Raw genomic sequence first — 16426 nt, 5'->3', positions numbered from 1 at the left:
TGACTCCACCAGCAGAATAGTGAGTGCAGCTCTGGAGTATAATACAGGATGTAACTCAGGATCAGTACAGGATAAGTAATGTAATGTATGTACACAGTGACTCCACCAACAGAATAGTGAGTGCAGCTCTGGAGTATAATACAGGCAGGAAACTCAGGATCAGTACAGGATAAGTAATGTAATGTATGTACACAGTGACTCCACCAGTAGAATAGTGAGTGCAGCTCTGGAGTATAATACAGGATGTAACTCAAGATCAGTACAGGATAAGTAATGTAATATATGTACACAGTCACTGCACCAGCAGAATAGTGAGTGCAGCTCTGGAGTATAATACAGGATGTAACTCAGGATCAGTACAGGATAAGTAATGTATGTACACAGTGACTCCACCAGCGGAATAGTGAGTGCAGCTCTGGAGTATAATACAGGATATAACTCAGGATCAGTACAGGATAAGTAATGTAATGTATGTACACAGTGACTCCACCAGCAGAATAGTGAGTGCAGCTCCGGAGTATAATACAGGATGTAACTCAGGATCAGTACAGGATAAGTAATGTAATGTATGTACACAGTGACTCCACCAGCAGAATAGTGAGTGCAGCTCTGGAGTATAATACAGGCAGGAAACTCAGGATCAGTACAGGATAAGTAATGTAATGTATGTACACAGTGACTCCACCAGCAGAATAGTGAGTGCAGCTCTGGAGTATAATACAGGATGTAACTCAGGATCAGTACAGGATAAGTAATGTATGTACACAGTGACTCCACCAGCGGAATAGTGAGTGCAGCTCTGGAGTATAATACAGCATATAACTCAGGATCAGTAATGTAAGTACACAGTGACTCCACCAGCAGAATAGTGAGTGCAGCTCTGGAATATAATACAGGATGTAACTCAGGATCAGTACAGGATAAGTAATGTAATGTATGTACACAGTGACTCCACCAGCAGAATAGTGAGTGCAGCTCTGGAATATAATACAGGATGTAACTCAGGATCAGTACAGGATAAGTAATGTAATGTATATACACAGTGACTCCACCAGCAGAATAGTGAGTGCAGCTCTGGAGTATAATACAGCATATAACTCAGGATCAGTAATGTAAGTACACAGTGACTCCACCAGCAGAATAGTGAGTGCAGCTCTGGAATATAATACAGGATGTAACTCAGGATCAGTACAGGATAAGTAATGTAATGTAAGTACACAGTGACCCCACCAGCAGAATAGTGAGTGCAGCTCTGGAGTATAATACAGGATGTAACTCAGAATCAGTACAGGATAAAGTAATGTATGTACACAGTGACTCCACCAGCAGAATAGTGAGTGCAGCTCTGGAGTATAATACAGGATGTAACTCAGGATCAGTACAGGATAAGTAATGTAATGTATGTACACAGTGACTCCACCAGCAGAATAGTGAGTGCAGCTCTGGAGTATAATACAGGATGTAACTCAGGACCAGTACAGGATAAGTAATGTAATATGACTCCACCCAGCTTATCTATCTCCATGCAATCGAGGTCTGCTACAGGGGAAAGGTATTACACAATGACATAGGAGCTCTGTGCTTGGCTCATAGAGGGGGGTTACAAGGAGCCCCCCTCTAGGACATTCATACGCCATAATAGGTGTTATCCATTAAGTCTTGGCTTCTATTTACTGGGTAATCATATTAGGAATATCCCATAGGTAAGGGTTACGTTGTATGAGTGGAGGGATAATCGATGCAGTAATTATATAAATGCTGGAGCAGACAGAAGTCAGTATTAACCCCTCATACACTTACCATACCGTTCTTCCTATGATAATAGCTCAGCACTGGGAATCTCCCCCCTTGACGGAACGCGGCCACCTTACGCAGAGACTCGTCATCAATGGACTTGGGCACGATTAGGACTGGGGGGTAGGACTGACAGACGGAGAAGTCTCGGTTCACTTCACTCAGTCTCCAATCTTCAGTCTGGTGGAAAAGGGTTACGTCAGAGCATAGGGAAAAAGAAATACAGGAGACCCACGCGTCCGACAATCACAGAGCACCCCCACCCCCTGGAAATAAATAGGAGCCGTCCTAAATTTAGACTTTTTTTTTTGTTCTATTTTTGGAAAAGCTGGATAAAAATAAAAAAAAAGCTTTCCTCGAGTCCTGAATGTCAAATCTTCCTCATTATGTAATGATCGACACCTGCTTATAAAGATTGTAAGCTCCTATGGTCAGGACTCTTACCCTCCCCCACCTCCTGTATCTCCTCTTATAGATTATAAGGTATATACAGTGCCTTGTAAAAGTATTCACCCCCTTGGTGTTTTCATGTTTTGTTGGATTGCAACCTGGAATTAAAATTGATTTTTTGGGGTTTGTACCATTTGATTTACACATCATGTCTGCGACCGCATTAAGGGCGCAGCATTTTTTACTGTGACACAAAAAGACTAAAAAAAACCTGAGAACTTTAATGTGAGAAGTATTCACCCCTGACAGTGGAGTGACCTTGTCTCTTGGTCTATGTCTCTATTATCTTATCACACGGGGATATGACCCATTCATCCGATTAAAATCGCTCTGACTCCTCCAGGTTAAGGACGGTGCAGCGAGCGCCGATCAACGAGACATCTGCGATCGTTTGCTCCTGTCACACGGAGCAATGGATGGGGACGAGCGGTCGCTACTCCGATCGCTCGTCCCCATCCATTATCATCATGTCGGCAGCGCAACTCCCTGTTTACACACCAAGACGTCCTGCCGACAACGATATTTTACTTTTTTAAAAACTACACGATCAGAAATGATCGAGCGATCTGATCGCTGCCCTGATTACACCGGACAATGATCGCCAACGAGGGTCCTATGAACTCTTGTCTGCCCGACAATCGCCCAGTGTAGAAGGGCCTTTAGATGTTTGTGTTGTGTGCGGCGTCTTCACCTCATGTCACAGATTCTCTATAGGGTTGAGGTCTGGACTGTGACCCCTCCAGTGCAGGTTTATCGGTAGGTTTAGGGTCATCGTCCTGCTGGAAGATGAACCTCCGTCCCATCCTCAAATCTCTGGCCGACTGAAACAGGTTCTCTGGGTTTACTGCCATCCATCTTTCCTTCATTCCTAAAAAAAAGTTTCCCAGTCCCTGCCCCCACAGTATAATGCTGCCCCCACCACGCTTCACTATGGGAATGATGTTCATGGGATGATGAGGTGTTGGGTTTGCGTCACACAGAGTTTCCACGATGGCCAAAAAGTTCCATTTAAGTCTCATCAGAAGCTTCTTCCATGTGTTTGGGGGTCTGCTGCGTGCGGTCTGATGTTTTTTTATGTTTTACTTTAAAGGGTTATTCCTAAGTTGAGTCATTTATTTATTTTTTTATAATGCATCCTAATCGGAAATTGAATTCTAAATCTATTCTTGGGAAGAAATTTTTTAAAAATTCCTTCCCTAGCTCCCTTTTTTTCTAACTTGATAACTCAGCTAGTGCTGGTTATCTTTTATAAAAGTGGGTGTGGAGCGGCTCGATGTCAATCTCTGCAGTGCGCGCGCTCCCGGCGTGGCTAGATAATGCAGTTCTAGCAGCATCGGGAGAACGATCGTCCCAACCAGGCATGGTTATGGTGGTTGAGAGGATTCCTTACATAGTTTTCTAATATACCTGGAGCCGACCACTGGTATATTCACACGAGCGGTGGCCGGGCCGGCATCTAATGCGCGTGCGCCGATATGCGCGTTCCCGATTACAATGTCATCCCCTCCTAAGGACGGAGAGGAGATCATTGCGCATGCGCGGCCACCGCTATCTGAAAACAGCGGTGGCCAGATCCCTAGACAACGAGCAATAAACTAAGAGGGACTGACAGCGACAAGAGGGACTGACAGCGACATGGAGCACGGAGAGCACGAAAGCGACATTGTTTTCATAAAGAAAGGTAATTGCAAAAATTATTAACTTTAACAGATTGAGCTTAATAGCTGCATTTATGAAGAAGGGAATAACATTGGCTTTGATCTGGCCACTTCCATAAAGTCTCTCTGGAGTGAACATCTTAGGCCTAATTCACATGAGCGTGTTCGGTCCGTGATATACAGACCGCATGTCGGCCGCATTTCCTGGACCGAACTCACTGCACGGAGCCGGGCTCCTAGCATCATAGTTATCTATGACGCTAGGTGTATCTGCCTAAACTGTCCCGTACTGTAATTATATGTTTTCAGCACGGAACAGTCGAGTTGGACATCTGTGCCAAGTGATATCACGCCAAGTGTCTGCCTATTTTCTACCCAGGTACTCTTGTCCTAAAGACTTTTCACTGACTGGCCAGCTGCTACTCCGCTACGGCGGAGTGGCCTAGTGGGTCCACATATCCCACAGCAGTGACCGTACACTCAGGCTATGGATCCCGACGGTCAACCCAAAACGGCGGTCCAGATGAGGCAAGCAGACATGCGTGCCCGACAGGATGAGCGATTACAGGCCGTAAACTCCATAATCACTTGTTTGAATCTTCCTACTGCACCTCCTCCGGCTGCTTCCGCTGTTCCACCACCCGCTATCTCTCCTGCCTGTCCTGGGTCTACAATTTCGTTGCCTCTACCTCCTCTATACGAGGGGGATCCTGAGACCTGTAGAGGCTTTATCAATCAATGTACGATCCATTTTAAGTTACGAGCCCCTCTGATGAGGCCATGGTCGCTTTTATTATTTCTCTCCTCGCTGGCAAAGCTCGGGCATGGGTGAACCCCATCTTGCAACGAGAGAGCCAAGAATTCTCTGATCTGCTACGGTTTCTTGAGACTTTCCGTACAGTGTTCGAGGAACCGGGTAGAACATCCTTTGCAGGTGCCTCACTGCTGACCCTCAACCAAGGGGAGTCAACTGTAGTGGAGGACGCCATCTCCTTCCGTACGCTGGCAGCGGAGCTGGCTTTGAATAATGAGGCCTTAATGACAACTTTCTGGCAGGGTCTTTCTCCTCATATAAAAAGGATGAACAGGCAGTTCGAGAGCTTCCTGCTACCTTGGATGCCCTAATACTTCTGGCAACCTGGATCGATATGAGGATACAAGAACGCACTCTGGAAGTCCGTCGGGAGAGGAGATCTTGTCGACTGGCACCATAATTTCAAAGGCCGCTACTGCACCTCCAGAGGAACATATCCAGGTAGACCGCTCCCGACTGTCCTACCAGGAGCGGCAATGCAGACAATTGACTGGTTATGTCTATACTGTGGCCACAAGGGACCTTTCGTGCCAATGCCCTCAAAAGCAGGGAAACTCCAGCACCTAGGCTTGATTGGAGAGACAGTCCTTGGTGAATCTCCCTGAACCACTAAATTCTCTCCCAGGCTTTTTATTCCTATGTCAATTGTCACCAGTGAAGGATCGCACAGTGTGCCTGGTTTCTTGGATCCCGGAGCAGCTTCAAATTTTATCCAGCAGGACCTGGTAGACCGTTTCCACTTGGCCACTGTACCTCTGGTGGTCACTTCAGTTGCTGGACAGCTCCTGACGGACCCTTGTCTGTCTGTCACTAAGCCACTACAGACAGGAGTTCACCATTCTGAGCTAATGGCCTTCTAAATCTTAACCAAAAGATACTAACGCCCTCCTGCAGGGATTGCCATAGCTTCGCCAGCACACCCCAGTCCTTGATTGTCATTCAGAAGAGGTCCTCCAATGGGGACCCCGATGTCTTCACCGCTGTCTGCCTCAGGTTCGCCCTGTTTATCCTCTGCCCCAATCTCTCTCCGGACTACGTCCACAATATGCTCATTGTGCAGAGGTTTTCAGCAAAAAGGAGGGAAAGGTCCTTCCTCCTCATTGTCCCTACAATAGTCCTATCGAGCTGCTTCCTAAAGCTTCTCCCCCTCGCATATGGGTTTATTCTCTCTCCTTGCCAGAAACCGGAGGCCATGTTGGAGTATGTCAAGGAGAACCTAGAGAGGGGGTTCATCAGGAAGTCTACTTCGCCAGCCGGAGCTGGATTCTTCTTTATGGAAAAGAAGGATGGATCTCTTCGACCATGCATTGACTACCTTGGGTTAAATCAAATCACAGTAAAAAAACAAGTACCCCTTGCCGCTTATCTCTGAGCTCTTTTTTGGATTAGTGGAGCCAAGGTTGTCACCAAGCTGGGTCTACGCGGGGCCTAAAACCTGATGCATATCCGCCAGGGTGACGAATGGAAAACCGCATTTAACACCCGGGACGGTCGTTACGAGTATCTTGTCGTGCCCTTTGGACTGTGCAACGCTCCTGCGGTGTTCCAAGAATTGGTAAACAACATCTTCCATGATATTCTGTATGTCTGCGTGGTGGTTTATCTGGATGACTGCTTGATCTAATCACCTGATCTGACGACGCATCGGAAGCATGTACGCCAAGCCATGTTGCGGTTAAGGGGAAATAGCCTACACGCGAAAATTGAGAAGCGCGTTTGAAAAAAAATCCTTGCCCTTCCTGGGGTATATTATCTTTGATCATGGTCTTCAAATGGATCCGAATAAGGTGTAGTCCAGAGATTTCTTGGATTTGCCCATTTTTAATCGGCAATTCATCCCAAATTTCTCGTCACTTACTGTTCCCATCTCCAACCAAGAAGGGAGTGATCGCTAAGGGCTGGTCGGCTTTCTCCAACCTCAAGAGCACCTTCACCTCTGCTTCTGTTCTTCATCATCCTGATGTGACTCGACAGTTTGCCTTGGAGGTTGATGCCTCTTCTATCGGTGCAGGAACACTGCAGTTTCAGAAGAATTCCAAAGGAAAAGCAGTAGTGTGTGGATACTTGTCCAGACTTTTCTCTCCTGCTGAGCGCAACTACTCCATTGGGGACCGAGAATTACTCGCCATCAAGTTGGCCTTGAAAGAGTGGAGACACCTGCTGTCTTTACGGATCACAAAAATCTCACATTTGCAGTCTGCACAGCGACCGAATCCTCGTCAAGCCAGGTGGTCGCTGTTCTTCGCCAGATTTCAGTTTGTTCTTCACTTCCGTCCTGTGGACAGAAACGTTAAGGCTGATGCCCTGTCCCGGTCATTCGAGGAAGACGACTCTGAAGAAAGTCCATAACACATAATTGACCCTTCCAGGATTATTGCTGTAAACCGTCTACTGATCAAGAATATTCCTCCTGGGAAAATCTTCGTTCATCCTGCTGACCGGAAAATAATTCTTCACTGGGGACAGAATTCCAAAATGGCTGGTCACTGTGGTCCCTGCAAGACTCGGGACTTTATTACTCGTCACTACTGGTGGCCCACGCTGCCTAGGGATGTTGTGGACTAGCTTTCCTCCTGTATAAACTGGGCCTTAAACAAAATCTACACAATCCAAACCTGCTGGTCTGCTTCAACCTCTGCCAATGCCTGATGCCCCTGGCTACACATCGCTATGGACTTTATTACGGACCTTCCCTCTTTAGCTGGATGTACTACGGTCTGGGTACTGGTGGACCGTTTCTCCAATATGGCACATTTTGTTTCTTGAACTGGTCTACCCTCTGCTCTTCGTCTGTCAAATCTGTTCATTCAGCACATCTTTCATCTACACGGACTATATTGCGTCTGACCGGGGTGTACAGTTCAGGGCCAAATTCTGGAGAGCCCGGTGTAATCTGCTAGATGTTAAGCTGGATTTTTCTTCTAATGGTCAAGTGGAAAGGACCAATCAAATATTAATTATTTCTGCCCAACATGACAATTGGGTACAGCTTCTGCCTTGGGCGGAATTATCATACAATAACCATACAAGTGAGTCTACTGCTTCTTCTCCAATCTACATTGTGTACAGCCAGTATCCACGAGTTCCTCTTCCTGGGCCAGCCATGACTCAAGTACCTGCCGCAAATTCTTCGTTTAGGACTTTCCTTCACATCCGGCGGCAAACCAAGTCTGCGATTCTTCAGTCAGTTGATCGTATAGAAAAGTTCCTCCTCCGTTTTCCCCCGGAGTCCAGGTCTGGATATTTTCCAAAAACGTTACTCTGAAGATCCCTTCTCACAAATTCACTCCCAGATTCATCGGTCCCTTCGCAATATTGCAACAGATAAACCCAGTGTCCTATAAGCCTTGGCTGCCTCCTACTCTCAAAATCCTCAACTCATTCCATGTGTCCCTCCTAAAGCCCGTGGTCCTGATTCGATTCAGCAAATCCCTTGGTTCTACAGTTGCTCCCTGCGGTTCTTCTGAAATATTTGAAGAGAGATCTTGGATTACAAAAAAGTAGGAGGGAGGACCTTCTACCTTGTGGACTGGAAAGGATTTGGTCCTGAGGAGAATTCATGGGAGCCTGAAGAAAAAGTGGGTGCTCCAGCTCTCAACAGAAAATTCCTCTTACGCTCTGGACATAAAAAGGGGGGGCATAAAGAGGGGGTACTGTAATGGTCGCGGTCCACTGGCATTGCTTACCCGCCAACGGCCAAGACAGCAGACCTGTGAGCTCTTGCCGGCGTCTCCCTCCTCTGAGATGCCGGCACACAATACTGCCTTATAAAAGGGCTCTGCCCTCTTCCTACTTGCCTGAGCGTTGTTGTTGTGTCTGCCCATGTTCGTTATTGCAAGTGGTCCCTTAGTTGTATCCCTGTATCCCGTAAATTGTGTTTCTGTTTTGTTCCAGTGTGAAGTATAGTGTCGAAGTCGAGCGTGTCATCTGTGCCAAGTGTCTGCCTATCTTCTACGCAGGTACTCTTGTCCTAAAGACTTTCATTGACGGTTTGGCCAGCTGCTACGGCGAAGCGGCCTAGTGGTCCACATATCCCATAGCCGTGACATGTAGGGGTGCCATATATTTTCCATTGTGTTACAATGGATTGAATGGTGCTCTGTGGGATGAGTAAAGCCTGGTCGATATTTGTCCACCACTTGGTCTCGGACCTGTTTGAAGGGCTTCTTGGTCTTCATGTTCTTAGTGGTGATGTAGACTCGGGGGGGGGGGGGTCTTTCAGAACAGGTGCATTTATAGTGACTAGTGACATGTGACACGGATTACACACAGGGGGACCTTATTACACGAAGGCCTCATGCACACGACCGTAAAAACACCAGTTATTGCGGGTCGTAATTACGTCCCGCAATAACGGGCTCATATACTTCTGTTAGCCACGGGTACCTTCCCGTTTTCTCACCGGAAGGTGCCCGTGCCGTTAAAAAAATATAACATGTTCTATTTTTCTATTTTACGGGCCGGGCTGCTATACTTTATAATGACAGCACGGCTCGCAAAAGCGTCCGGCTGCCCGCGGCCGGCCGTGCCCGCCCGTGCTCGTAATTACGAGCACGGTCGTGTGCATGAAGCCTAACTATGTGACTTCTGAAGATAATTGGGTTTGACTTTTAAGAGTTTCATAGCAAAGGGGGTGAATAAATACGCAATTACAACTTTTCCGTTTTTTCTAACAAGGTTCTTCATTCCACTGTAACAATTTGGACTACTTTGTCAGGACCATTACATAAAATCAAATGTAAAATCCATTTTAATGCCAGGTTGTAATGCAACAAAAGAGGAAAAACACCAAGGGGGTGAATACTTTCACAAAACATTGTATATTCTAAATACGAAGCGCCAATTCATTTCTTAATCTTTCTTCATAGCGGTCAGGGCTGACACTAATTCTCCAAATCCCCTGAATAGACAACTAAATGTCTTCTGCAGTTTGACGGTTTCCTTCTGATCTCTGGACTGCAGCACCGGAGCAGTGAGATAATGAAGAGTTTCCTACAAGTTCTACCAAATCAAGACTTAAAGGACTTGTCCACTTTAGAATAAGTTCACACGTAGAGTAAACACTGCAAATTTTCTCCCACGTATTTCATTGCGAAAAATTTGCAGCATATTCCAGTAGCAGCGGAGGGGATAAGATGTAAACAAATCTCATCCACACACAGCGGTAAAAAAACAGCGGACCCGCGGTGCGTTTTTTTTAAAAATTTGCAGCATGTCAATTTAGGATTTGGAATCGCTGCTCTTCCGGGTTTTTTGCGTCAGAAGAGCTGCGATTCCGCCGCGAAAATCTAAAATTTTGAGAGAAAAAAAAAACAAAACAAAAAAAAAAAACAGACCTTTTTTGGTTTCAAATTAATGATTTTTTTTTTTTTTATTAATTTGAAACCAAAAAAGGTGTGTTTTTTTTTTTGTTTTTTTTCTCTGTTCTCCTTCCATGCCGGCCTCCTGGGATGACATTTACTCCCATGTGACTGCTGCACTAGGAACATAAGAAAGCGGAGATTCTGCACGAAAATCATTACCAAAATGTGTTGCGGTTTTTCGGGCGGAATTCCCTGCGGGTTCCAGTGCGGATGCGCGGTGTACTTTTACACAGCATATCCGCCCTGTGTGAACATACCCTAATAGTATCATTTCAAAACTTGCGATGAACGGTTACGTTAGACTATAAATGCTTCAGTTGAAAGCCCCCTACTGTCCATGGATGGGATACCATGAGAGAGCGGATAGGATGTATGATGTTCCGCTTCTATGCAGGTGCCCCACACATCCAGCGCATAAGTAGATACAGGCAGCGGAATCACCTGTATCGGCACCTGTGCAGAATCAGACGAAGCCAAGTAAGTGGTCACATGACCGCCACCATCTTATAACCTATGGACACAAGAGACTGCCGCTCCGATGTTTACATATCCCATCCTTGGGCCGCAGGTAACCTTCAACTGAATGGAGCTGGGGTGGCATAAGAGCATTCACAGTCTTATGTGACACAACATAACAGTTTATGGCGTTTTAGGAAATTTTACTATAAAAAGTAGCCAACCACTTTAAGACTTAAAGGGCCAGTACACCATCCTCCTGTAATAATGCCCAGAGCATGGTCTTCGTAGGCGTTCAAGACCAGAGGTGGCATCTCAGAGTTTGTACGTTCTCCTTGAGCTTTTTTGAGTTCTAGAATTTCCTCCCACACTCCAATAACATAGGTCAAAGAGAGCTCTCGGTTTAATACAACCTTGTAATAGACTTTAAAAAGCAGAAACATTTTAACTCAAAGATCTCTGCTTGCTCTCAGTTAATGGAAACATTGTTTACATCCGAAGACTGAAAACCTCACAACTAAGTAGTCGCTACAATTGTATCCAGTCTAGACAATCCTCTGTAAGGGCCTGTTCACATTAGCGTTGGCTTTCCATTCCGGGGTTCCGTTGGGTGAACCCCGCAACAGAAAGTCAAACTGAAACCACAGCTTCCGTTTCCGTCACCGTTGATATCAATGGTGACGGAAACATTGCTGACGGTTTCCGTTCGTCACCATTCCGGCAGGTTTCAGTTTTAACGATGGACTCAATAGTGAAGTCGGCTTTTCTATTGATTCCGCCCAAAAAAAAAAAAAAAGAAACATGCCGGAACGGAGACCATCAGAAACCATTAGCAATGGAAGCGTTACCATTGATATCAATGGTAACGCGAAGAGAAAGCTATGGTTTCCGTTTAGTTTGCGTTCATGGGCTCCCATGATGGAAAGGTCTGATGGAAGCCATGAACAGAAACCCCGACTCAGAGTTGAACAAAGCCTTAAGAAACGTGCAAAACTTTTCATTACACAAGGATTAAGCTTCTATGGGCGACTCGTGACTGATCAGGAAAAATGGAGAACGCACCTCTGAGGTGAGAAGCTCGAATTCTTGTACTGGAAGGAAAGAACTCCAGCCGTCCTCCGTCACCTCGAACATTGGTCGGTAGAAGAAAGGATACATCAGTGTGATGGAGTCCAGCGTGGATAAGGCCTGCGGAGAGAAGGAGCGCAGTTACCACTTACCAGAACCATACACAGGAGTATAAAGCAGAAAAAGCTCGCCAGATCTAATACTTAGGCCTTATTCACATGAACGGGTTTTACGCGCGTGAAAATCACGCAGACACCTCTGATGACACACGGAAGTGCGACGCGCGCAAAACGCACACGTTCGTGTGAATAAGGCCTTAGGATGTGGAAACTCCAGATGGTAGGAGATTGATGATGAAAAAAATATTTTAGTTGAGGTTGGATATAAATGTATAATATTATAGATCAGGTAGAAAGTCCCTGGGATTACCAGGGTATAACTTCATGTACTGAGGGAATAAACCGCGCGACGACGCAGCGATGGAGATTGACGCTTAATGTGCTTATGTATCAAACACCTCGCGGTCACTCATGTATATACTGCCCTTCACTGAAAAGACAAGTTGTAGAACTGGTGATTGCAATAAAAGCAAAGTCTCTCCAGCGGGCTGTAAAATTGGAGCCCAGGAGTGTAGGGGGCCCGCTGTGACGCGCTGGGATGTAAGACTCCACCTCCCATTTAAAATCAATGGGAGTCAATTTCAGCCGTGTCATGTGACCCCTAACCTGTACAATGCCATTGAAAAACAAACTGAAATCATAGAGGGGGAAAAATAAAACTAATGTGGTTGCATAAGTGTGAACACCCTCTTATACCGTTTCTCTACATTATCCAAACACGTCGTTATATACATAGGCCAATAGAGTACAATTATTATTTTGTAAGATTTTTTTATAGGTCTTTGTATACTTGTCTCTGGATCTTTTGTGTTTGATTCACAGATCACGATGTGTTTGGACAGTGTAGAGAAGCGGTTTGGTATATCCTCCCTAGGTGATTATACATGTGACAATCTCCCGTATTCTTCATATGTCTGGGCTGTGGGGTCGGGTGACAAGACGCAAGCCTTTTCTAACAAAGAAAAACATCCAAGCCCGGCTATGTAAGACCAACATCAAAAGCGTTATGGTCTGATGAGATGAAGGTTGAACTTTTTTGGCCAGAATTCCACAAGGTATGTTTGTCGCAACGCCAACACTGCACATCACCAATAGAACACTATACCCACAGTGGAGCACGGCGGGGGCAGCGTTAAGGAGCGCGGCGGGGGCAGCGTTAAGGAGCGCGGCGGGGGCAGCGTTAAGGAGCGCGGCGGGGGCAGCGTTAAGGAGCGCGGCGGGGGCAGCGTTATACTTTGTGGCTGTTTTTCTGCAGCTGGAACTGGGGCTTAAAGAGGCTCTGTCACCAGATTTTGCAACCCCTATCTCCTATTGCAGCAGATAGGCGCTGCAATGTAGATTACAGTAACGTTTTTATTTTTAAAAAAACGAGCATTTTTGGCCAAGTTATGACCATTTTTGTACTTATGCAAATGAGGCTTGCAAAAGTCCAAGTGGGCGTGTATTATGTGTGTACATCGGGGCGTTTTTAATACTTTTACTAGCTGGGCGTTCTGATGAGAAGGATCATCCACTTCTCTTCAGAACGCCCAGCTTCTGGCAGTGCAGACACAGCCGTGTTCTCGAGAGATCACGCTGTGTCGTCACTCACAGGCCCTGCATCGTGTCGGACCAGCGAGGACACATCGGCACCACAGGCTACAGATGATTCTGCAGCAGCATCGGCGTTTGCAGGTAAGTAGCTACATGGACTTACCTGCAAACGCCGATGCTGCTGCAGAATCATCTGTAGCCTCTGGTGCCGATGTGTCCTCGCTCGTCTGACACGATGCAGGGCCTGTGAGTGACGTCACAGATCTGCACTGCCAGAAGCTGGGCGTTGTGAAGAGAAGTGGATGATACTTCTCGTCAGAACGCCCAGCTAGTAAAAGTAGTAAACACGCCCCGATGTACGCACATAATACACGCCCACTTGGACTTTTACTTTAAACACACCCACTTGGACTTGTGCAAGCCTCATTTGCATAACTACAAAAATGGTCATAACTTGGCCAAAAATGCTCGTTTTTTAAAAATAAAAACGTTACTGTAATCTACATTGCAGCGCCGATCTGCTGCAATAGCAGATAGGGGCTGCAAAATCTGGTGACAGAGCCTCTTTAAGTCAAGGTGGAGGGAATTATGAACAGTTCCAAATATCAGTCAGTATTGGCACAAAACCTGCAGCCTCTGCTAAAAAGCTGAAGATGAATTTCACCTTCCAGCACGACAACGACTCAAAGCAAAACCTCCAAAGCAATGTGGGGTGACCTGGAGGGGGCCGTACTCAGGAGATGCCCCTGCAATCAGACAGATTTGGAGATTTTGTAAGGAGGAGTGGGCAACAAATGCCAAGTCCAGATGTGCCACGCTGACAGACTTCTACCCAACAAGACTGAATGATGTCATAAGGTCAAAGGGGAATTCAACAAAGTATGAGCTTAAGGGTGTGCAGATTTATGCAACCACATTATTTTTGTTCTTTATTTTTCCCCTGTAAAAGATTTCAGTTTGTTTTTCAATACGATTGTACAGATTATGGGTGACATTAAAAAGGTGGAAAAAGTTCTGAAATGATTCGTCTTGGACTGATTTTGCAACATGACAAAAACCTGGCCTTTTACAGGGGCGTGTAGACTTTATATCCACTGGAAGGTATAAGGAGGATTCTGATAAAACTAAATCTGCACGGTGAACGAGGTAAAAACAAAAAACATTTTTAACGCCAGAATCGCTGCCGTTTGGTCACCTCGTCTACTACAAAAAGGGACTATAAAGTGATCAACAAGTCTCAGGTAAGAACGAACAATTCATCTCTTCCATGTAAAAGTGGGAAAAACATAAAAAAAACAACGAAAAAAAACCCATAAATTTGGTATCGCCCAAATCCTACCGACCCGCAGAATAAAGTAAACACGTTATTTGTACCGCACTGCGAACGCCGTAAATACAAAACCCCCAAAAACACATGGAGGAATCGATGTTTTTGATTTTCCACCCCACAAAGAAACGTTCCGCAGCACATTATCCGGTACAATGAACGGTGCGGTGACAAACGACAACTCATCCGGTAAAAAACGAGACCTCATACGGCAAGATGGATGGAAAAAGAAAAACTCCGGCTTTTGGAAGCAGAAAAAGCAAAAAATGAAAACCCCAAAAAAGGGGCTGCTCTGTAAATGGGGGACACGTGACCCTATTATCAGGATCAGTGGGGTCACCAGCAGTCACCCCCACCAGCCTATATACCATAAATGTTTGGGAGGGGGAGGGAACCCCTTTAATAATTTATAAGAAGCACATTATTACTTACAATACATAACTTAGCTGCTGCAGAACCTCTTTTAAAAAATTTACCGATTTATAAGATGAACCTCTTCATCTAAAAGAGGCTCTGCAGCAGCTGAGGTGTGCATTACCCACCCCCTCCGTGCAGTGATGTCCTCCTCCTCCATAACAGACGGCTTTTGTTGGGAGAGAGATAAGCGGCGCCTCATCGTGCCGCTTATCTCTGTATATTCAGGACCTGGTGACATCACAACCCGCTGATTATACATTATTTCCAGCCCTCTGACCCGGCACAGATATAACATGATATATCATCACACCAGGATGGAGGGAGCCGCTTACCTCTATGGAGCTGGCGACGTTCAGGCATTCGTCCATCCCCGTTATCTCCAGCTGCAATATACGCAGGTCCTTACATTTTATGGTGATGGTCCCGGACGAGCCAACGAACCTGAGGACAGGAAATTATTATTATTACCACCATACCGGACGACCATGGATCATCCGCAGAACGCATCATCATCTTCCCATATAACACTGGTCTCCATAGCAGCACGGAGATCCGGGGTAGTCACCTGCCGGCTGCATCACCTGTTGCTAGGCAACCACCTGAACTTATTCCAGTCCTGCACAGCAAGTGACACGCTACCAAAATCACCGCCATCGGCGACTGCCGAACGCCAATGTGAGCTCAATGCTGCACGGATATCCTCCTATAGAACATGGACGCCATTAAAAGAGGCTGTTTGATGAAGAAGACCCCCGTCTGGGTGTCTTATTATGGGATATGGACATCATAGAGGGTGGTCCGCAGTCAGGCAGACCCGGCCTGTCCACGTAACGCTGCATTTATTGCATACACCCTATACTGCAGAGTATATATATATATATATGTGTATCTGCAGAGTGCAGACTACTGTACCTTTTCTCAATGGAGTCGATATTGGAGTGCAGCAGCCACAGCTCCTCACTGTTGTCCTGTCTGGAGCTCAGGATCAGGTGGTGACCCGTCAGACACAGGGTACCGCCCACTGTCGGGTGGAAGGGTCGGTGAAGCAGCACTTTATCCACCCTGGGCGTCTTGATGAGCTCAGCGAACTCCATGCTGACGGCCGTCACCTCTTATACCCGGGTCATCCTCCTCATCACTATATACAGACAACCAGGCCACAGCCCGATGCGTGCGCGCTCACGACCCTGCCGCTACTGCGCCTGCGCAACCTTCTCCTGCGCAACCTTCTCCTGCGCGTCGCCGACCACTTCTATGGATACACTGTATCAATCTGCACTGCGCCTGCGTGCGGATGTTCATTTCGTATCGTTACAGTACTTCGCATTTCCTCGTGTACCAGCTGCTGCCGACAGGTGGCGCTGCTTCAGAAAACCAATAGAAAAACATACCGTATGAGTTGTATAGGGAGGGGGCTGGGGGCCGGG

The 16426-nt window shown here is 46.3% G+C and overlaps 1 protein-coding gene across 1 annotated transcript in view; it reads right to left on the bottom strand.

Moving 5' to 3' along the window:
- The window catches only part of MTMR9 (myotubularin related protein 9), a 28073-nt gene extending 11857 nt beyond the window's left edge, over positions 1-16216 (bottom strand). Inside the window, exons 1-4 of the mRNA XM_075860874.1 lie at positions 15912-16216; positions 15332-15440; positions 11598-11723; positions 1801-1974 (exon numbers count right to left, since the gene is read on the bottom strand). Of these exons, the coding sequence (XP_075716989.1) occupies positions 1801-1974; positions 11598-11723; positions 15332-15440; positions 15912-16093 (591 nt within the window). The 5' untranslated portion in view covers positions 16094-16216. The remainder of the gene's footprint in view (positions 1-1800; positions 1975-11597; positions 11724-15331; positions 15441-15911) is intronic.
- Between the last annotated feature and the right edge of the window lie 210 nt (positions 16217-16426).

The sequence above is a fragment of the Rhinoderma darwinii genome, chromosome 4 (assembly GCF_050947455.1).
Source record: "Rhinoderma darwinii isolate aRhiDar2 chromosome 4, aRhiDar2.hap1, whole genome shotgun sequence".
Classification (NCBI taxonomy): Eukaryota; Metazoa; Chordata; class Amphibia; order Anura; family Rhinodermatidae; genus Rhinoderma; species Rhinoderma darwinii.
This window is presented reverse-complemented; position numbering and strand designations above follow the sequence as displayed.